A 21,328-nucleotide genomic window follows, 5' to 3' on the forward strand; every position below is an offset into this window, starting at 1 on the left:
CTCCACCTAGCGGCTAATCCTCCACCTAGCGGCGCCGGCACACCAGGTTCTAGTCCCGGTCGGGGCGCCGGATTCTGTCCCGGTTGCCCCTTTTCCAGGCCAGCTCTCTGCTGTGGCCCAGGAGTGCAGTGGAGGATGGTCCAAGTGCTTGGGCCCTGCACCCGCATGGGAGACCAGGAGAAGCACCTGGCTCCTGCCTTTGGATCAGCGCGGTGCTCCGGCTGCGGCGGCCATTGGAGGGTGAACCAACGGCAAAAGGAAGACCTTTCTCTCTGTCTCTCTCTCTCACTGTCCACTCTGCCTGTAAAGAAAAAAAAAGGGGGCCTCTTAAATGTGTAAAGGCGTTGTCACATGTTTACACTGCCATCAGAGTAAGACTATAAAGTCATCCAGCAAAACAAATTTTGAACACTCACACTAGGGAAGGAAGGAAAATATTCCTGTCATAACGGAGCTTGTGTCTCAGACCGGGGAAGTCAGACAATACGCATCATTTGAAAAGTTCCGTCGGGAATAAAGGCATTGGAGAAGAGGCAGGAGTTGCGCGGGCACAGGGTTTCAGGGTGCAACGTCTCAATGGCTCACGTGACCTAGGGCTGCCTGACCACTGGTCTTCAGTCACTACGCCCCCTTCCCTGTATTTCCTTCCTAGGACCTTTGCAGATGACGTCTCCCCCTTCCTGAACCACTATCCGTTCTTCAGTTCTCCACTCAATTTCACTTCCTTTGGAAACTCCTGGCACACTCGGCCGTATTTCTATTCTAGACTTCGGCTGCACGGTACCCCTCAGTTTTGAGCACGGGTCCTACTTTTACTTTCTATCGCGTTTTTATGACATAACTGCATGTGAACTCCATGAGGGCACAGACGCTTCCGCTTTCTTTGCCGCGAATCCCGTGCTTCGGACCCAGCCGCAGTGAAGTCAAAGACCGGTCTCGCCCAACTTACTGAGAACCGGAACTGTTGCGTTCAGTCAGGAACACAGGCTAGGGAACAGCGAAGGGCATAGCCAACCGGAAGTGTGGCGTTCCTGTCCGGAAGTCCTAGCCCCCAAAGGCTGCCGGGAAGCGTGGTTTTCAAGGGTGCGCTACTCCTCACTTGGAGCGAACGCGCATGCGCTGCCCGGGTCCTCCTGGATTGCGAACATGGCCGCGCGGTCGCTGTGGGCGGTCCGGCGGCGGGTGCAGCGCCTCCTGACCTCGAGTGCCGCGTGGGAGAACAGGTAAGTTTGTGGGGAGGGGGTTGCGGATGTGAGGGCTATCCGGATGAGCGAGGTGGCGGATGGGTGAGGGCTGGAAGGCGAGGGTTATCGCAGCCCAGGCGAGAGAGCCCGCCAAGCCGCTCGGCCTCTAAGACTGGGTGTTCACGCCCGGTTTGACAGAGAGGGGAACTGAGGCCACAGGTGCGCCTCGTTCCCGGGCTGAGGAGAATGAGAAGACGCAAAGCCATCGAATCAGTCGGGGTGCACCCCTCTAGCTGCTCCTCCTCTCCGTGTGGAACATCTGCAGTGAATACGGGTCTGTCCCGACTCCGGGTGACCTTAGGCCAGTCCCTTCCCCTGTCTCCTGGCATCACTACCTGTCGGTAGAAGGTGGGCGCTGGACCTGATACCTCCTTCGGGAGACGGAAGTTCCACTAGCTGCCTTTTTCCATCAGCATCCACAACTATGGGTGGTTCTTTTTAGTGATCGCCGTTTAGTAATTGAGGAAACTGTCATTTAGAGGGGGGAGAAATGAGTTACTTTTCTAAACTTAATCGGCAAGTGCTAGAACCCGGGCTGGAAACCTATCAGGGCTCTGGAATTTCTGCGACGATGTTAATTGCTGTTTTCCGGGAGACCATTCCTGGGAAAGAAAATGTATGGCGGAATACGGGTAGGGTTGGCCCTCTGAGCTGTCAATTACGCTGTGGAGGAGTCCTGGAAATGTGTGTAACTATTTGTCGCCTGACCCAGTACCACGCCCTGGCACCTGGGTAGAGGTTGATTCAAGGTTTCAGGGTTTTTGCTTGTTTGGGCTTCCAAGCCTTTTTTGGCAGTTTGTTGGTGAAGCGAGGAAGTGACCAGACAGAAAACTGTTGGTTCTGATGAAGATTTCCCCCCACTCCAGTTGTGAGGCAGCAGCAATCGGGATCTGTCCCAGTTCTCTCCTCCTTCACCCTCTGAACTCTGACCATTTTCAAACCCTTGAAGTTGGTCCTGAGAAGAAGTTATTTGACCAGATTTAAATAGTGTAAGTGTGGATTTTTAGGGAGGAGAGATTTCACCCAGTATAATTTGCCCTAGATTTAGGAAGGCCCTATTTTCTGAACTAAGAATTTGGAACCAGTATATAATAAGACATCAGATCATAATAACTGAGTTCAAGGACCTATTTTAGTCACCTGTTGATGGACCACAAACCACGATAGGATGTTTCTAAGTATTTCAGTGATTTATTTTACATATTTCCTTATAGGTGAGTTCTCAACTCGGAATTACAGCTTCTCTCCCAAAAGCCTTACAGCTTATGTGAATGAAGGCTTAGCGTTCTGAGCCACACTCCAGTTTGATAAGGTCCCTTTATTGGACTGAACATTTTCCAGTGTATGAGGTGAAAAGTGAAACCAGAACTCTCTGACTTTGTGTATTTGAATTCCTGCCTCTGATAAGCCTTTGTGGGTCTGGGTATTGGCACTCGATTTCCTCTTTGCTGACTTAAGTGGACCCATTTCTGAGTGTTTGCAGTGCCTGGTGCTCAGTATCCTGGCTCTATACAGTACCAGCTGTGTGATTTTGAGCAAACCATCTCTCAGTGTCCCTCTTCTCAGCTGTAAAATAGAGGTGACAGTAGTGCTTGTTGTGAAACGAATCTGGGTAAAACGAATTCTGTTATTTGATAAGAAGTTCCTAAGTGTTCAGTGGTTACTGTGTCTGAAAACACTTTGTTAGCAGATTCAACCTGGAAAACTTTGCAGTCTGTAAACTGGGTGGACTTTTCGGTTGTTGATGAAGGCAGTTTTTCATGCCGTGCCACCTCTCTCCTCCCTCAGAGGATGGCTGCCCCCATTCAGCACTGCCACCCAGAGAACTGCTGGTGAGGACTGCAGTTCCGAGGACCCTCCAGATGAGCTTGGGCCATCTCTTACTGAACGAGCCCTAAGGCTAAAAGCTGTGAAACTGGAAAAGGAAGTCCAGGATTTAACAGTGAGTAGATTTTATATTAACTGTTCTTCACATCTCTCTCTGATTTAAATAGCCAAACATTCCTTAGGTCAATTTTTTTTTAAATTTCATGTATTTCTTATATACAATTTCTTTTTTTTTTTTTTTTTTTTTTTTTATTTGAAAGAGTTACACAGAGAGAGAGGTCTTCCATCCGCTGGTTCACTCCCCAATTGGCCGCAACACCGTTCCGAAGTCAGGAACCAGGAGCTTCCTTCAGGTCTCCCATGCGGATGCAGGGGCCCAAGGACTTGGGCCATCTTCCACGGCTTTCTCAGGCCATAGCGGAGAGCTGGATCATAGGTGTGGAGCAGCCAGGACTCGAACCGGCGACCATATGGAATGCTGGCACTGCAGGTGGCAGCTTTACCCACTACACCAAAGAATTGGCCCCAGGTCAATTTTTAAAATGAAATTTCCTCTAATTGGTTCTTTACTCTTCATCCTCCATTCTCTTGCTAGGTACGGTAGGCCAAAAAAAAAAAAATAGTAGTTCAAAAACACCACTGGCTAAGGACACACAGTGCTCGACATGTAGTAGGCATAAAGAAATAGTAGTTGAGTGAGTGAGGTCACTGAACGTTGCACTCTGCCACTCAAACTTCATCTAGCATATTGGACCCAGTCCTTGGTTGACAGATACACTCTGAGGAATTAGAGAAACCGGAGTCCTTGCCAAAGCAAGTCCTCCCAGAGTAGGAAGGAAGGTGGAAAACATATAAGAGCAGTTGAGGGGCTGGCACTGTGGCATAGCAGGTAAAGCTGCCACCTGCAGTGCCAGCACCCATATGGGCGCAGGTTTGAGTCCCGGCTGCTCCACTTCCGATCTGTCTCTTTGCTGTGGCATGGGAAAGCAGTAGAAGATGGCCCAAGTCCTTGGGCCCCTGAACCCACGTGGGAGACCCAGAAGAAGCTCCTGGCTTCGGATCGGTGCAGCTCTGGCCTTTGCAGTCATCTGAGGAGTGAACCAGCGGATGGAAGACCACTCTCTCTCTTTGCTTTTACTTCTCTGTAATTCTGCTTTTCAAATAAATAAATATTAAAAAAAAAGAGCGTTGAAGGAACCAGGAATTGCAGAAATGAAAAAGAAAAGGACTAAAGGAGGTAAAATAACTACCTCCAAATAGATGACATGCTTTGAAATTGCTCGGTTGTCCTAGAGTTCAGTTCAATAAAAGAATGTTGACAAGGTTGCCTGAATAGGAAAAAGAAAGCCAGCTCCTCTGTTTTATAGAAACCTACAAGAGTGACATGTGTATAGTAAGCAAATCAGTAAGTATTTGTTTTCTCATCCTTTTGACTTTGCTTTTGATCTTCAGATAAGATACCAGAGAGCTGTGGCTGACTGTGAAAACATAAGGAGGCGGACCCAGAGATGTGTGGAAGATGCCAAGATATTTGGTAAGAGATCTATTCACAATAAAAATGCCTTTCAGTTTCGCAAACTGTAAATGCTCATTTCGCCCCCTTTCTGGATTAACACCACATTAACAAGCCCTTGCTTGCCCTTTACCACCCTATCCAAAACTTTGCGTATCATGTTGTAGACATCTCTGATGATGACATTCCTTATCCTGATTTCTTTAAAAGAAGATCAAGTTGCAGAATTGGAAGTAACAGGATTCTCAGCAACCAAGTTTACTTTGCTTTTGTGATACTTCTTGGGACTGTAAAAGATGAGACCCGTTTTGTGGCCCATCTCCTGCAACCTCATAGTAGGCAGTTGAAACTTACCTCGTCTGTGGATATGTGTTAACTTTGTTATTCCCATTTAGCCAGTCCACAAGAATAAGCCACTCTGGACATCCCATAGCAGAGTATACTCCCCCACCCCCACCCCATACGCCATGAAAAACTATTATCTTGTCCCTGTTGAAAATGTATGCCTTACCACAATGAGATAGGCAGGAAGATTAACCATGTACACAAAGCTAAAGGTGAAAGCAATAAAAATAGTTATTTTAAAAGGGCAAATTTTTGAGCCTTTTGTATATAGCATTATATAGTATTGGGTTCTAACCACACAGACTTGTCAAGTGGATTGGTGGTACTTGATTATGAACTCCAGTAAGTATGGCCCTTTCCCACTTTCTGTGGTACCTCATATACATGTACCACTTTAATCTCTAGGTGTTCCCTAAACTCCACTGCCAAGGGCAGAGTGCTTTCCTCCCAAACAATGAAAGTAACTGGTTTCTCTGTAGGAATCCAGAGTTTCTGTAAGGACTTGGTGGAGGTGGCGGACATTTTGGAGAAGACTACTGAGTGCATTTCTGAAGAAACAGAGTCTGGGGACCAGACACTCATTCTGGAGAAGGTCTTTCGGGGGCTGTCACTCCTAGAAGCAAAGCTGAAAAGTGTGTTTGCCAAGCATGGCCTGGAGAAGATGGCACCCATCGGTGATAAATACGACCCTCATGAGCATGAACTCATCTGTCACGTGCCAGCTGGTGTTGGGGTGCAGCCTGGCACGGTGGCATTAGTAAGACAAGATGGCTACAAACTTCATGGTCGCACCATTAGACTTGCCCAGGTAGAAGTGGCAGTGGAGTCTCAGAGAAGACTATAAATGGGCCATCAAGGAACTGCATGTTCTCCCAGAGCGCAGCCACCTTTGTTTCCTTATTTATTAAACTAGGTTTGTATTGTACATGAGGTACTTCATGTGATCTGTTTTGGATTTAGTCATATTGGCTTTATTTCTCAGATAGTCTTTTGATTTAATGCGACCTGTTCGGTCTCATCAGAAGTCTTGCCGTTGGGCATTTGAACAATGTGACAAGTGTTCCTACAACCTTTGTCAGAATATGTTTACGAAAATTATTTTTAAATTGGTACTCTGATGACTTTGAATCCAAAATCCTTATAACTGTAGTTTCAACTAAACATTCTTTCCTAATGTTCCCTGTAACGGAAATTGTATAGCAGCTGGTGTTTTTTTGAAAAGGGAAACTAGGGATTGGTTGAACACGCGGGTGCTTAGATGATAAAGCTTCATAATTGTAAGTTTATCATTTGGGTTGATTCTCATACATACAGATTTTTGATTTCCTGCCCTTTTTTGTTGTATTATTTTCCTGTCAGTCATCCTTCATCCTTGTAGTCCCTGCCAGGTATGTTTTCACGCTCACATCATTGTCCCAGCCCACTCCTTTCTGACTCCCACTTGCAGGAGCTAAAGGCACAGGCAGACATGGGAGGCAGGGATCATGGAAGAAATCTGATACCCAGGACCCTTTCAAGCAAGGATGGCCAGGAAACCTTGTGCTTTATTTGTTCCAAGTTATCTTCAAATTATTTTCAGCCTCCTGAGCTATATAATCCAGGAAAACTAAGGTAGCACCAACAAGTCATTACCTAAATGGATCTACATAGGCAGTTTACCTACAGCTTGTTGCTCTGCCAGCCATGACTCATTTGCCCCTTTGTCAGATTTGCCTTCTGATTCTTTATGAGATTATTGGGCAAGCGAGCAGGACCAAAATGTTGGGCTCCCACAACCTCTCATTTCATTTAGTGATGCTGAATTTTTTGATTTGATACTCACACATCACTACCTCTGTTCCACTGACAAGCTTTACTCCTAGCTTTCGTATCTTAGGTCACATTTATGTAAGCACCTAGCTCCCTTTTTATGTATTAACATACTAGAGTTAATGGACCTGTGTGTTTATTTTTTGTTTGTTTTTCAACCCTGCTTATAGTCATATTCTGTAAAGGATTTGTCCAATAAATGAGTGAAAGAATGCTACGTCAGACTTTAGAAATCATGGGTATTTATGTTAAAAGAGGCCTTAATCTAATTTCATACTTTCTGCTTCTAACGTATGATAGTCTTTAGGACTGGACCTGAAGTAAAAAAAAAAAAAAAAAAAAAACTAGTGATGAAATTTCAGTGAGAATTTGAATAAGAAACTATGTTAATGTCAATCATTTAATATTAAGGAACTTCCAAATATGTCCCCAGTAGATAATTGTTAGATGCTAAGATTGCAAAGGTTTAGGCTTCAGTTAGTTACCTATAATATAAATCAACTTCCACTGTGAAGTGAAAAATGGCACCCTTCCACACTTTAGGTTCTTTGGCTAAGATGTTAATTAAATTGACATAAGGCTGATTAACAGAGGAAAACTCCATGTTTAATTATATATACCCAAGAGTTCCAGAGAATTAGTCTTGAGGAAGGGTCACACAGTTGAAGCTTGCAGCATCCTGAACTACAGACAGGAACAGGGGCTGAGCAGGGTGGTGAGAGGAGGAAATGAATGGAGGAAATCACCCAGTTAAAGTCTAATACAGATTATCTGGAGCCATCCTCTTCCTATTTATTATTTATGCTAATTTAGGTTTCCCTTATAGGTATAAATTTCCTCCTTTTTTGGATACCTGTGTCCAGTTTTTGTCAAAATTATCAGCTTTAAATATACCAAAGACGGATATTTTGGGGTGCCACATTCTGGTTTTTTTTTTAAGAGTATTTGGGATAGTGTGTCCTGAGCCCCAATATCCCCATTCGAAGATACCACATTAGCCCTATATAATAAAGCCGTGCCCTTGTGAGCCCTACCATCTCCATCTTCACATTTAGATACTCTTAAAAGGCAATCAAAAGACTGGTAGTAAGATTATAAAACCAGAATCTTTTTTTTCATTCCACAAAGTACATACTGTAATTTGAATGAGCAATCAAATTTCACAATAAGAATTTGTCTTGTATTTTTTTTGTTTGTTTGTTTTGCCTTTATTCCTTGAGATTGACAGATGGTGACAACAGGGGGGAAAAGCCCTTTATAATTACCCATGTGTGTTTTTGGAACAGTAGCAATCATTACCAGTGAATTAGAATTAACCATAATTTTAGATATGGAATGTTCTGATTACCTAAAGTGTTTTCTGTTACTCCATTCCACCTTCTATTTTTGCAAGTAGATTAAGAATCATTTTAGGTTCTTTTATTATTCAGTACTTTTGCAGAGTTAAAAGTCTAAGTTTAGAATTGGAGGGTGAAGCTACAACAGAATGTCAACTGGAAGGGCTGTGGGGGAGCCAGAGCAGCATAGTAGAGCATAGGCGTGGTCAGCATACACTTGAACCTGATCCCAGCTCACTTACCTGTGTGACTGGCACCAGTCATTCAGTCTTCTGAGCCTGTTTCCTTATTTGTAGAGTGCTTTTAATTCTCTCATGATACTGTGAGGGTTAAGTGAAATATGTCATTTGCCTACTACAGTAGGCCCTCATATTTATTTTTATCCTTTTTTTGTTATGTACATTGTACTGTGTTTTTGTAGCTGCCTAAAGTCTAAGGAAAGGGGAAGACTAGTTAAATGATGATTATTAAAAAACATATAAGCTAATCATTCACAGTGAATTTTTTTCCTTCCGGTTTCTGGTTGGTTGGATGGTTGTTTTGTTTTTAATTAACCACCACAAGGAACATACATTTTTAGATTGAACAAGAAAATTGTGTTAGTGCTCTTAATTATTTTGAGGTGACAAAACAAGAAGACAGTGTCTAGCAGGTGGTATATAAGGAAGCTGTGGCTCACCTAGGAGGGATGTTGGTGTTTTAGTACTTGGATTCTACAGACCTTTTACTGACTTTCCTTATTGCCATAAAGGAATCAGTCAGTTTGAAGTTGATACAAGTTATTTGGTGATGTAAGGATGAAATGTAATATCCAGAAACAACTTTAATAAAACTGAAATTGGAATAACTGCAGTCTGGGTGTTGAGTCTTTTGTCTTCCTCATTCATGTTGATTATTGGTATGTTATGGTCACTCACTGAATGCTGTGGATGCTCGGGGAGGCACCCTGAGATCTCACAGCAGCGCAGCAAAGTGGCTGCAGTATAGGCGTCCCATATTCTGCCTCAGTATTGAAGTCTTGGCTGTTTTTCTACCTCCTGGACTCCTCTCTCTCTCTCTCTGATTCCTATGCATTTCTTAGATCTGGAGTCTTGTTTCTGCCTTCCTCTCTGGCATTGCCTTATTTTCTCGTGTTTGCCTTTTCATTCTAGTTGTTTTATCTGTGTTGACTACTATACTTGCACTGTTCTGCTCTTGACCATCTCCTAACCATGTTGTTGAATGTGGCCCTGATCTGACCTTCAGCTTCCACATGTCCTTCCCAAGTTTTGATGGGCTTTGTTTTTACCTCTGCTTCTCAGATGGCTTCCCTATACTCAGCCTCCTGGCCGAATTGCCCTTTGGAGCTGGCCTTTTCTGAGATTTGGCCTTGCGTTTTCATCATTGCTCAAGTCTTGTCTACACAACCTGGCTCCATAATCCATTGTTTCACGTATTCCTGATGTTTGTTAGTATATTCTTATTCCTGTCCATTCAAATGTCCATGTCTGATGCTTTGCAGAGATTTTAAAACTGTTTCAGAATTCCTTGACACTTAAATAGGGGGTTAGGACATATGTCCGTTTTTCTTGCCTGTCCTTGGAGCTTTTTTGCATTTCTTGTCTAATAGGATACAGTGGAAGTGACACTACAGTTTCTGGACTCAGAACTGTTAAAACTGGCAGGCCCACTTCCTGTCTTGAGCCCTAACCATCACCTCAAGAGCAAGCTGAAGTGGCCTGTCATAGAGCTGAGAGCCCTGGTTTGAGGTTTCAGCTGGGTCAGCACCCTCTGCCTGCCAGTGAGGCATCTTGAAAGGATTCTCCCACCCTCAGTGGAGCAGTTCCAAATGAACTACAGGGAACACATGAGCTGATCTCATTGCACCCGGGCCTATGGCCTAAATAAATAGATTGTTACTTAAAGGCCCTATGTCAGATGGCTTGTGACACAGCAACAGACAATTGATACAGTGTCCCAACCTCATTCCCAGTCTTGCCAGTTGCTTTGCACCTCTGTGCCACCGTAAGTGTGCCTCACCACTTACGGGCTCTTTTGAATCTGCCTTACAACCTTGAGAGCTTACACATGGTCTCTGGGCTGCTAGGGTTGGAAGGACTTCCTAACAGAAGAAAAAAACAAGTCTAGATTCAAGAGTTTAAAAAGAGGAATCTTAAATATGATCTGTCCCACCAGAAAATGACAAGAATCAGATTACGTCACACACAAGAGACCTTGGTATTAAGTGATCAGTGAACAGTCATTGACAAAGGACAATAGGGGAATATTGAGTCTTTGCTAATGAACTGAAAAGATTTTTCATCCTGACACAAATATTGCCCAAAATATTTTTTGAAGATTGTGAAGCTTAGTCATCTATCGCCTTTCTAGCAGTCATCCATGTTGGCCCTATGAAGACTCACAGAGCTAACTTAGAGCCCCAGCTATAAACCCTTCCCTTCCGTTTCTTCTCTTATCCATATCTCATTGAATAAATAAGACTTCCTTTATTTATCCTGAAACTCGCCCCTACCTGTTCCTCTGCCAGAGGAAATCTGGGTTGTACAGCGTTGTAAAACAGACCAGAGCTGCCCTTGTTCTCAGAGAATGAAAATGGAAACTCCTATCTCCTTGCCTTTTCTCCTTTCTGACAAGAGAGCAGGTGGGACCTCCTCCTTTTGTTTTTTAAGAAGTGGAAGGCAGATACGTAAACTATATAAATAGCAGCAGTATCCAGACCGTGCGGGCTCGCTTCAGCACACGCAGAGGGCAGCCGTGTAGCCGCCCTGACCGCAAGCTTGGTCAGCAATTTCCAGTTTGTGCAGACGCTGCAAAACGGCCTCCCATCCCCTATCTCACGTGACCGTCACAACCACTCGGAAGCTCAGCAGGCATTGTTCTGCCTGTTTTACGAAAACGGAAGCGGAGAAACCCGGAGAAGGCATATTACAGAGCTCCTAACTCTCCGAAGTTGGCCTTCTGTTCCTTCCCATGCAACCATTAACTGCATTGGGGCCCTGGTCCTGATGCTGAGGCGCCGCCGAGGCGCGCACACCTGCGCCCGAGCAAGGATCGGCCCGCCAATGAGGAAGCCGTATTCAGGAGGCGGGCCGGGGAAGCTGCCAATGAGAGAGCCTGCCCCGAGAGAGATGTAGCTAATGAGGGCCTCGTCCTGGAGAAGGACGGCCGTTGAGCCAATAAAAGCCTGGGACCAGAGAGGCTGGAAGGCGGAACGGCCAGTGGGGCGCCTGGGCGGGCGGTGAGCCGAGCGCCAACCCGCAAGCGGCCGAGCCCCCGCGCGCTGTCCCGGACGCCACCCGCCATGGCCCAAGCTGGGCCGCTCCTCTCCGCGCTGGCCGCGCTGCTCGCCGCGACCGCTGCAGGCGGAGACGCCCCGCCCGGCAAAATCGGTGCGGAAGGACGCGAGGGGTGGGGGCCTGAGCCCTGAGGGCTGGGCGGGAAAAGGGACTCCGCTGGCTGGGGGCAGAGAAGAGCTGCTGGGCGAGTGAGCGGTGCTCGGGAGAGGAATGGGGCGGGGGCGAGGGCGAGGCGCGGGACTGGGGACTGGGCGAGGGCCGGGCCCGCACAGGTAAGGAGCCGATGCGGAGGGTGGCATGGGCGTGTGGAGTGGGCCACCTGAGATGGAAAAAGCACTGCGCGGGACTGGTCTCCGATCTCTCCAGAAGGTCCAGTGTCACCGAGCATCTGCCTGTGGACCTGGCTCCTTGCAGGGCGCCCTCATGACGGCAGACAGGGCTGGGCTTGGCGTTCATAGAGGTGTGTGGAGGGCCGTGTATGGGATAGGCGTGGAGCAGCCACCTCCCGGTCCCAGGCAGTCTGCATGCAGGCAGCCTCTGGGGCAGGGCTTCCTGGGAGTCACATCTAAGCCAGAACCCCTGGGAACATAGGACGCCTTCAAGGAGAAAGACCAGTGGGTCAGCTGCAGACAGACTTGCTGAATGACTTGTATTACTTGTGTGGCTTTTCAATGTTTGATTTTGAACGTTTTCTAAGGTACAGAAAAGCTGGGAGAATGTTACAGTGATCATTTGTGCACCCACCTTCTAGACTGCCATTCACCCCTACTCTCCCTACTTTGTCCTGTCCCCACCACATGTCCTGCTGCCCATCCCTGGCATCGTCGTCCGTTTTGATGCATTTAAAAATAAACCAGACAAACCAGGATGCTTCATGGAATCCATCATGCCAATCATTGACAGGGTTTCATCTTTGTTTACACTTGCTTTTGTTTATTTACTTACCATTGTATTTGAAAGACAGAGCAAGACCTTCCATTGGTTCACTCCCCGAGAAACACAAGAGCCAGGCCTGGGCCAGGTGGGAGAAGGGGACTCAGAACTCCATCTGGGTCGCCCACATGGGCGGCAGGGACCACCCAAGTGCCTGGGTCCCATTTGCTACCTCCCAGGGTTGACATTAGCAGGAAGATGAATGGGAAGTCAAGTAGCTGGGATGCAAACCAGGCGACTTCAGCGGCAACTTAAGCCATTGTGCCAAATGACCACCACCCTCCTTTCCCCCCCACCCTTCTTAACAATTATGATCATCTTAACTCTCTGTGACTCATCAGGATTTTCAGGTCCCTTGCATATAGAATTCTCACAGGCAGGAATGTGTGGAAGGACACAGAGTCTCTGCCCCATTAGGCTGCCCTCCTGCATCCCAGTTAGTGGAAGTGCTTTGGCCCATCTTGCAGGAATGCCAGAGCTGTGCCAAAAGCTTCTTGGATTTGAAAACCACAGCCCAAGCCATCAAGGGTCAAGACAGACTAAAGCAAGCCAGAAATCGGCTTGGGTCTGGGGGGGCTGGAGGAAGAAGAATCTCAAGGGCTGGAGGGGAAGGGTTTGAGCTGGCTCTGAAGGAGAGGGAAGGGTCAGGCGTTTCCCACTGGTGAGTAGGGAAGGGCGGGGCCTCCCAGCAGATCTGTTCTGGCCATGTGGAGCTTGCTGGCCTGCCTCACCCCAGTCCTTCCAGAGCACGGCCACATTGCCCTTCAGCTCTCCTCACTGTGCACTCGGACAGAAACCTGTGCAGCCCTCGGTGGTTTGGACTCTACCCACCACGAGAACAAGGGGCTTCCTGCTAGGATGGCCAGATTCTCGGATCAAACGTGGATCTTTTAGGCCCACCACATCACTGCCCTACCCTTGCTCTTCTCCCTGCCAAGTAGACATTGCCTCGGGCTGGAAAGCCCCTAGCCTGCCAGGGTCCTGTGACGCCTGTGTTCCCACCCTGCGTGAGGCAGAACTCACTGCTTTTTGCCTTGGGACCCCCTGGAATCCTGCTGTGTTTTGCCGCAGGTGCGTGTGTCGCTCTGTCCACAGAGGCCTGTCTGATTCATCTGTGTGCCCAGGCCATCTTCTCATACACCAAGAATGGTCGGCGGCTGTGTTGCATGAGCTGTTTGGCAGTGAAGTGATGTCTTCTGCTTCCCTGTAGCCCTTGGTCAGCTTCTTGGCCTTTTGCTTCTCTTGGAAAACGGGTCATGGGGGACTCCGCAAATGAAAGCCAGGAGACTGCAGAGGTTTTCAGAAAAAGGTTAAGGGCACTTTGGGAAGTAACTTTGTAAATCTTGAGGAAGAGGAAGTGGTTTATCTGTCCAGGATTCAACACATACTTCGTGTACTCTGGTACTTGCTGGGACCTGGGGACCAAATGGCCTTGCTCTCTCTCTGTCCTGAGACAAGCCACTTTAATACACTGTGGCAAGGGCTCGGCCGCAGGTAAGCAAGGATATGCTTATGGGAACAGGCAGGAGGGACGCCTGACTCATCTCAGGTGGGTCACTCAAGCCAAGCTGAAAGTGACCTACAGGGTGAAGTCAGCGAGGCACAGCAATAGTGTGTCCGACCCAGCAGCCCCGCGGTGGCCCCACAGGAGAGGGAACACGGGCATGTGCTCCACAAGGCCAGAAGGTGGAGGGGAAGCCGGATCATCAAGGACCATGTGGAGTCTTCAGGATTTGCCTGATGCTTCTTCACAGAGCTGTTGGTCTGAGGGTGCAGTTTGGGTCCAGGAGGACAGGTGGCACCAGATTTATCTCACTTTCTTGTTGGATAGGGTTACTGCACTGTCAGAGGAGAGGAAAGTGGCGTTTCGGGGACAGGGTAGGCAGACACTGTGTGTAGGTTGGTGCCAGGTCAGTAGCTACAGTGAAATTTAATGGTTAGTCTCTGTCTAGACAGTGGTTCCTGGAAACACTTCCATGCCCTCACCCGTGACCCCTTCTTATCAGTGCCTGGGAAAAGACTGACGGTGTGGAAGCCAAGTTGGCAAATACCAGGAAGGCAGGAGGTGTAGTAAAGACAGGGGCTGATAAGACCCAAAAAGATCTTGGCCATCTGGAACTTGGTCACAGGAGTGCAAACTGGAGTCAGATGCCTCACCAGGTGACGGGCAGCATGTCAAAGCGTGCATTCCAGTCTTGGCAAGCACAGACAGTGGTGATTTAAGTGGCCGGTGGTAGGCTAGACTTAGACCAGTGATCGACCGAGGTTTTCTGTAAGTGGCCAGAGAGTAGAGATTTTAGGCAGCCCCTGTTGCAACTGACCAGCTCTGCCTCGCACGAAAGCAGCCACAGACAATAAAGAAAAGAAAGGGCAGGACAGTTCCAGGAAAATAGTGTTGGCAAGAACAGGCATCTACCTGGGTTTGGCCTGTGAGGCTGTGGCTTGCTGACCCCTGGGTTAAGCAGTGGTTTCCAAACACTGACCCACCAAACAGAAACGGTCAGTAGCCATTTTTCACCAATTCATAGTGAAATTAGAAAAATAAGGATAAGGTAGTGAGTGTTGTATAAAACTAAATTTGCTGTCTTTAAATGGTCATCCTGAATTATGCATTTCTTTCCTGCTCTTTTGGTGTGCATGTGTCCTTTATGAAATGAAGGTTATGGATATGGCAGTTCTCGAGTTGGCCTTGCTTATTCCTGATAGCTCCATAGAAAATTCCGTCTGCACATTTCCTGCACATGCCTGTGAAACCAATGCCTGGGGAACCCTGGGGCAGGAGGACATGAAGGGGTAGCCTGCATCTCACTCAGTCCCGTGCTCTGTCTCTCTCCTCCCGCACCTGTCGACAGCGGTGGTTGGGGCCGGGATCGGGGGCTCTGCCGTGGCCCATTTCCTCCAGCAGCACTTCGGACCCCGGGTGCAGATCGACGTGTATGAGAAGGGAACCGTGGGCGGCCGCCTGGCCACCATCTCAGTCAACAAGCAGCACTACGAGAGCGGAGCCGCCTCCTTCCACTCCCTGAGCCTGCACATGCAGGACTTCGTCAAGCTCCTGGGTGAGTGCACAGTCCTGGGGCCCCGGGGCCACCGGCAGTAGCCATCAGGCCCTTCCCAGACTGCCCGGATTGGATCGTTGAGGCTGGAAGGTCATGAAGCCTCATCTCCTCATTTTACAGATGGAGCAGCTGAGACCAGAGAGGGGAAGGAACTTGCCTGAGGTTACACAGTGAGTTAGTTACAGAGCCGGGATTAGAACTCAGGTTTGACTCCCAGGCCAGTCTCTTCCCCCTTCCATGTGCTGCCTCTTAATAACTGCGATCCTATAAACGTCCACAAGCTTCAGGGAGCAGGCATTGCCTGCGAGCTGGGAGTTGGGCCTCCTCCTAAGGACACTGAGGCTCTGAAAACTGAACATTTTCTCAGCTAACACCATGCAGCGAGGGAGGTGGGACCTCAAACCTGGCAGCCCCTGTCGAAACCACGCGTACACACAGTATTTGATGCAGAAATCAGAAGGGGCCCTCCCAGGTGGTCTTGCAGATGTACAAAGGGGCGCGTGCAGGTTCTTCCTGACAGTACTGCTTGTTGTCACAAAAGCTTCAGAGTACCCCCCTGCCCACCCAGCTGGAGCTGGGCTTCAGTCAGTCACTGTGCACGTACTCAGGAAGTACTTGATGCCTAGCAGCAGAGCGGTCTCAAGACCCAGACTGCAGTTAGGCTGCAGGGGGGTGAGGGGCCGATCAGGGCACTCTGAGTGTTTGTAAGCTGGAGCACGCGGGTGGCCGGAAGCAGCTGTGACCAGTTCCCTGAGAGCCAGCCCTGTGGCTGTCAGCCCCTGGACGTTCTGGGCCAGCACGTGAATTTCCCTCTTACGTGGCAAGTGGATTCCTGTGGGGAAACATGTAGAATGCCATTGCCTAGGAAAGCCAAATATTTCCCCAGCACGTGGATTGCTCTTTATAAAAAAGCAGCACAACGGAGCGAACCCTTCATGGAGACATTCTGTTTGCATTTGGAAAGCCCTGACTCTAAGCCTGAGGCACTGTCAGGTCTCCCGGGGACCCTGTGAAGAAGACCTGAGGGACTCCCATGTCCACAGGGCTGAGGCACCGGCGCGAGGTGGTGGGCAGGAGCGCCATCTTCGGCGGGGAGCATTTCGTGCTGGAGGAGACCGACTGGTACCTGCTGAACCTGCTCCGCCTCTGGTGGCGCTATGGCATCAGCTTCCTGAGACTGCAGATGTGGGTGGAGGAGGTCATGGAGAAGTTCATGAGGTAGGGCTGGCAGAGCTGCAGGGGTGGGGTTTGGAGGGGGAGGAACCCGCTTGGCTGGAAGTTGTGACAAAGGGGAAGGTCCTTGCTGGACATAATTCAGGGCAGGCTCAGAGCGAGCCCCCTGCATGAGGAATGGCCTTGCCTGGGGAAGAAATGGTCTCTCTGATGTTAGCACACTAGCATGCATCCTCCCTCCCTCCCTCTGCCAAGTTGATAAATGCATGGGTTGGCATCTCAGTCACCTACAAGGGCTGCAATGGGATATGGATAAGTGCAGGTGGAAGAAAACAGGGTGCACTGGGGAGTGGGGTGACCTGAAGAGCAAGGACCCTTTTAAAGGAGGCATCCAGCACCCTGCTGCAGCCCTGTGGGGACTGGGACTCAAATGCTTGGCTTCCTAGACACCACCATCCAGTGTCCCACCACAAAGCAAACACAATGTTTGCAGAGCAGCCCCAGGATGCAGCCAGTGCACAATCAGTCAGCAGGGGTTCTAGTCCCTGCTAGTCCCTAAGGTTGGCTCAGCAGTGGAGGGACAAGATGAGAGGTCGGGAATAAACAGGAGTCCTGAGAGGTCAAGAGGACAGGCTGGGCCAGCAGAGCCGGTGACAGTGCTGGCATTAGACGGCTGTCATCAGCTTCAGCGTGGTCCTAGGAGCTACAGCAGAGCCAGAGCTGCTGGAGAAGGAGATGTGTCAGCAAGCGTGGGCCCTGGCACACTGCCTGGCAGTCTGAGCTGGGTGAAAAGGGGCTGTGGACCACAGGCTCAGGCAGGGAGAAGCTCAGAAAGGTGGTGCAGCTGTCCCTGAGCAGAGCTGTGCTGTGAAGCCGGTGCACTGGGTTTCTAGCAGACTTGCCCTTACCCCTTTGCTATCCAGAGACTAGACCAAGCAGAGCGTAACTGGCCTCCTTGCCACCCCTCGGTAGGTAGAGGAGGTGGCGGGTCCAGGCAGGCCTCCTGGGTACAGGGATGCGGTACCTGGCTGTCGGGCCCAAAGCCGCCCCGCACAAGGACTCCACTCTGTGTGCCTCCTAGGATCTATAAGTACCAGGCGCACGGCTATGCCTTCTCAGGCGTGGAGGAGCTGCTCTACTCGCTCGGGGAGTCTGCCTTCGTCAACATGACCCAGCGCTCCGTGGCCGAGTCCCTGCTTCAGGTGGGTGTCACGCAGCGCTTTATCGACGATGTCGTCTCCGCCGTCCTGCGGGCCAGCTATGGCCAGTCGGCAGCGATGCCAGCTTTTGCAGGTGAGTGTTTAGCCCTCAGCCTGTCCACTGCCCTTCCCCTGCCACGCTGCCCAGAACGGCCAGGGTCCCTGCCGTAATCGCAGGTTGAGCCACCTTGTTACAGTTCCCGGGTACCTTGATGCTCCATTCTCATTTAATGCTGGTGTTGGTCCTGCAAGCTGGCAGGAGATGGTATTCCGCCCACTTCACAGATGGTGGAAGCCAAGCTTGGCTCAAAGGGCCAGTGTGTCTCTACCACTGCTGGCTGTCTAACAGTCCCTTACATGTGTGTCAGCATTGGAGTTGAGAACAGCCGTGTGGGGGTCCCTGACCCCTAGGTACTCCTCTGTTGGAGCACCTCATCTTCCCGGCTCCCCACCATGAGTGGTTTGTGCCTGGTCCACCATCCTCCAGCACTGGCCATGAGAGTGGAGAATATAGGCTTCCCAAGGGCGGGATTCCCAACACTCAGAACAGCGCCCGGGCCACACCAAACACTCAGCACATGTTTGTTGAATAAATGAAAAGGTTTGTATTTGTGAATGCCTTCAGCGTGCCCAGGTTACTCTTCCTCTGGCTCTTGACACAGTGGGCTCCTTCCCAGCCTTCAGGGCCTGCCTCAGTATCCCCTCATGTGACTTCCCTGCTCAGTCCTACAGTACCTCATGTGTATCCTTCTTGGCATTTTTGCATTAAGATGTCATTTCCACACCCTGTAGTTCACCCCTTTAAAGTATTCGATTCAGTGGTTTTCAGTGTATTTGTCTGCACAGAGTTGTGCAGCTGTCATCACAATTTTATAACATTTCCATCACCCCAAAAAGAAACCCCACAGCTTTTAGCAGTCACCTCCCCAGTGCCTCCAGCCTTGCAGCCCTAGACAAACACAGATCTACTTTCTGCCTCCGGGGATTTGCCTACCCTACACAAACAGCATCCTACAGCGTGTTCTCCTTGGAAGCTGGCCCTCCCACTGGGCACGATGCGCTCACCTCACAGTGTCATGAACGTTCAGTCGTGCTTGTTTGCACGTTGTCTCCCGGTGCCCGTGGTTGAGAGGCCCAGGTAGAATAGTGCTGTACCCTCCAGCCCCTGCCCAGTGGTTCTGAGAGCTCACGGCCACCCTTCCTGCTTTGCCCAGGAGCCATGGCGCTAGCAGGGGCCCAAGGCAGCCTGTGGTCTGTAGAAGGAGGCAACAAGCTGGTTTGTTCTGGTTTGCTGAAGCTCACCAAGGCCAACGTGATCCATGCCACAGTGACTTCTGTGACCCTGCACAGTACAGGTGAGTGGACAGAGCCCAAGGCATGGCTATTCTTAGCTAGGCCCTCCTTTCCTATACAGAAATGGGAAGCCCCAGCCTTTTGTAGTGACACTAGAGGGCGCTATTGTCCTGAGCAAATATCAGTCCCAGAAAGCTTACTCTTCATCAAGCCTCTCTGATCCAATGACCAATGAGGACTTGGAGCTACAGCCTTTCTCAGGCTCCCCCAGTGGCAGAATGAGAGTAAGAACGTGTCCAGTCCAGTGCTCACCCTCTGGCCACACCAGCGTGGAGAGACCATGACCTGTCCTCTGGACAGCCCACCAGCACTCTAGGCTCCTGGGTCGTTTTGTATCTCCAATACCAGGCCCCAGATGGAAGATCAGATAGAAGCCAAGGAATAAGTTGCCTTTTTTGTGCTTTTTCTCCTTCCAGAAGGAAGAGCCCTGTATCAGGTGGGGTATGAGAATGAGATGGGCAGTGGCTCTGACTTCTACGACATTGTCGTCATCGCTACCCCCCTGCACCTGGACAGCAGCAGTAGCAACTTCACCTTTGAAGGCTTCAACCCACCCATCGCTGACGTGCAGGGGTCTTTCCAGCCCACTGTTGTTTCTTTGGTGCATGGCTACCTCAACTCTTCCTACTTTGGCTTCCCTGACCCTAAGCTTTTCCCCTTCGCCAACATCCTCACCACAGATTTCCCCAACTTCTTCTGCACTCTGGACAACATCTGTCCCGTCAACATCTCTGCCAGCTTCCGGCGGAAGCAGCCTCAGGAAGCAGCTGTTTGGCGAGTCCAGTCCCCCAAGCCCCTCTTTCGGACCCAACTGAAGACCCTCTTCCGTTCCTATTACTCAGTGCAGACAGCGGAGTGGCAGGCCCACCCGCTGTACGGCTCCCGCACCACCCTCCCAAGGTTCACACTCCATGACCAACTCTTCTACCTCAATGCCCTGGAGTGGGCAGCCAGCTCCGTGGAGGCGATGGCTGTAGCCGCCAAGAACGTGGCCTTGCTGGCTTACAACCGCTGGTACCGGGACCTGGATAAGATTGACCAAAGGGATTTGATGCACAAGGTCAAGACTGAACTGTGAGGGCTCCAAGCAGAGCCTGAGAACTTCGTCCCCTAATGGACATGGCTCACGCCCCACATCAGTCTGGGGCCACCAAGCCATGCTTGCCCTCTTCCATACGGTGTGGGTCCAGGTGGCCAGCTGTCTGTCTGTCTTGTGGATTCTCACACCAGATGCTTCTTTCTTTTTTAAGGAGGAGAATCAGAAATGGAAAGAAAACTCAAGCCAGTATATTTATTTTTTTTTTTAAGAGGAAGTAAAAAGTCCACCTTCTCAAGCTGCCTGTGACTTGGTTTCTGACTAGGAACTAGGATGGTGATAGGAGGGACTATAAGGCAGGGAGGACTGAGTCTGTTTCCCACTTCCTGCTCCCAAAGTGGACAGTTGTTTGAGGCATCTAAAACAAACTAGATGGCTACAAATACAGGGAAGATGAGAAAACCTAAGAAGTGATAACAGCCCTCACTTACTGCAGGCCACGAGCTGTAAGAACCTAGTTCAGAACTTACTTAACGCCATCTCCAAGCCTCTCAACAACACTGTGTATCAGGGGACACGACTGGGAGGACCTAAGGAAGACATGTTTACCCCAGTGGAGCCCTCGATGTGCTCTGAGCTTCCTGGAAGCCAGTGGGAAGAGGGAAGTTTTGCTTGGTGCCTGGAGGAACTGACCATTCTGTTCTTCATGCACGGGTTGAGGATGGACCTGCCTTGCGAGGAAGACAAGTCCCCAAATGATGGACAGCAGTCACCCCCCAGCCCCCACAGAAGAACAGAAGACCAGGTGCTGGAGTGGAATTCCTCAAAGGTCAACCTGGTACCCACTCTTCTGACGCGCACTTGGAAAGAGAGGCAGATTATGCTTTGCTTTGTTTTTTTTCTATAAATCTTTAGAAATAAATAATTTTAGAAAATGAAGTTCAAGTCCCTTCCATTTCTTTAATGCCTGTTCCTTTGTGTAAAAGGGGAGAATGAATTGAGCTTTAGGCACCAGCAAGTCTGATCCATGCACCACCACATCTGAAGCCCCTGGGAAGGGAGGGGGCCTTGATAAAGGTGCAGGTGCCCGAGTCCCATCCAGACTTGCTAAGTCGGGCTCCAAGGGCCTGGAAGAAACAGTCCTGCCAGACAATGCTAATCCTCATGGCTTTCCTAACACAAATAGGCCCCAGAGGTGGAGATA

The 21,328-nt window shown here is 49.5% G+C and overlaps 2 protein-coding genes across 3 annotated transcripts; both read left to right on the forward strand.

The window, feature by feature from the left end:
* The first annotated feature begins 509 nt into the window (after window positions 1–509).
* Window positions 510–8,927, forward strand: GRPEL2 (GrpE like 2, mitochondrial). 2 transcript variants are annotated; one of them, XM_002710299.5, is made up of 4 exons: window positions 510–1,223; window positions 3,033–3,186; window positions 4,524–4,605; window positions 5,409–8,927. In XM_002710299.5, exons 1-4 carry the CDS (start codon window positions 1,147–1,149, stop codon window positions 5,771–5,773), a joined length of 678 nt encoding a protein of 225 aa, XP_002710345.1. In that variant the 5' UTR covers window positions 510–1,146; the 3' UTR covers window positions 5,774–8,927. The 2 variants fall into 2 exon arrangements, with proteins under 2 accessions (XP_002710345.1, XP_051699462.1); XM_051843502.2 differs by lacking the exon at window positions 510–1,223 and adding an exon at window positions 1,726–2,593.
* A 2,347-nt stretch (window positions 8,928–11,274) lies between these two features.
* Window positions 11,275–21,063, forward strand: PCYOX1L (prenylcysteine oxidase 1 like). Its single transcript, XM_002710300.5, has 6 exons — window positions 11,275–11,464; window positions 15,157–15,363; window positions 16,407–16,581; window positions 17,618–17,829; window positions 18,950–19,090; window positions 19,505–21,063. Exons 1-6 carry the CDS (start codon window positions 11,377–11,379, stop codon window positions 20,164–20,166), a joined length of 1,485 nt encoding a protein of 494 aa, XP_002710346.1. The 5' UTR covers window positions 11,275–11,376; the 3' UTR covers window positions 20,167–21,063.
* The last annotated feature ends 265 nt before the right edge of the window (window positions 21,064–21,328 follow it).

The sequence above is a fragment of the Oryctolagus cuniculus genome, chromosome 6 (assembly GCF_964237555.1).
Source record: "Oryctolagus cuniculus chromosome 6, mOryCun1.1, whole genome shotgun sequence".
NCBI lineage: Eukaryota > Metazoa > Chordata > Mammalia > Lagomorpha > Leporidae > Oryctolagus > Oryctolagus cuniculus.

What these genes read in the sequence shown, in the direction of transcription:
- PCYOX1L (XM_002710300.5), top strand. Translation starts at nt 11,377, where the DNA reads ATGGCCCAAGCTGGGCCGCTCCTCTCCGCGCTGGCCGCGCTGCTCGCC. An exon ending in GGACTTCGTCAAGCTCCTGG is followed by an intron (nt 15,364 to 16,406) that starts GTGAGTGCACAG and finishes CCATGTCCACAG; the next exon opens with GGCTGAGGCACCGGCGCGAG. An exon ending in AGCGATGCCAGCTTTTGCAG is followed by an intron (nt 17,830 to 18,949) that starts GTGAGTGTTTAG and finishes TGCTTTGCCCAG; the next exon opens with GAGCCATGGCGCTAGCAGGG.
- GRPEL2 (XM_002710299.5), top strand. Translation starts at nt 1,147, where the DNA reads ATGGCCGCGCGGTCGCTGTGGGCGGTCCGGCGGCGGGTGCAGCGCCTC. An exon ending in AGGAAGTCCAGGATTTAACA is followed by an intron (nt 3,187 to 4,523) that starts GTGAGTAGATTT and finishes TTTGATCTTCAG; the next exon opens with ATAAGATACCAGAGAGCTGT. An exon ending in GGAAGATGCCAAGATATTTG is followed by an intron (nt 4,606 to 5,408) that starts GTAAGAGATCTA and finishes GTTTCTCTGTAG; the next exon opens with GAATCCAGAGTTTCTGTAAG.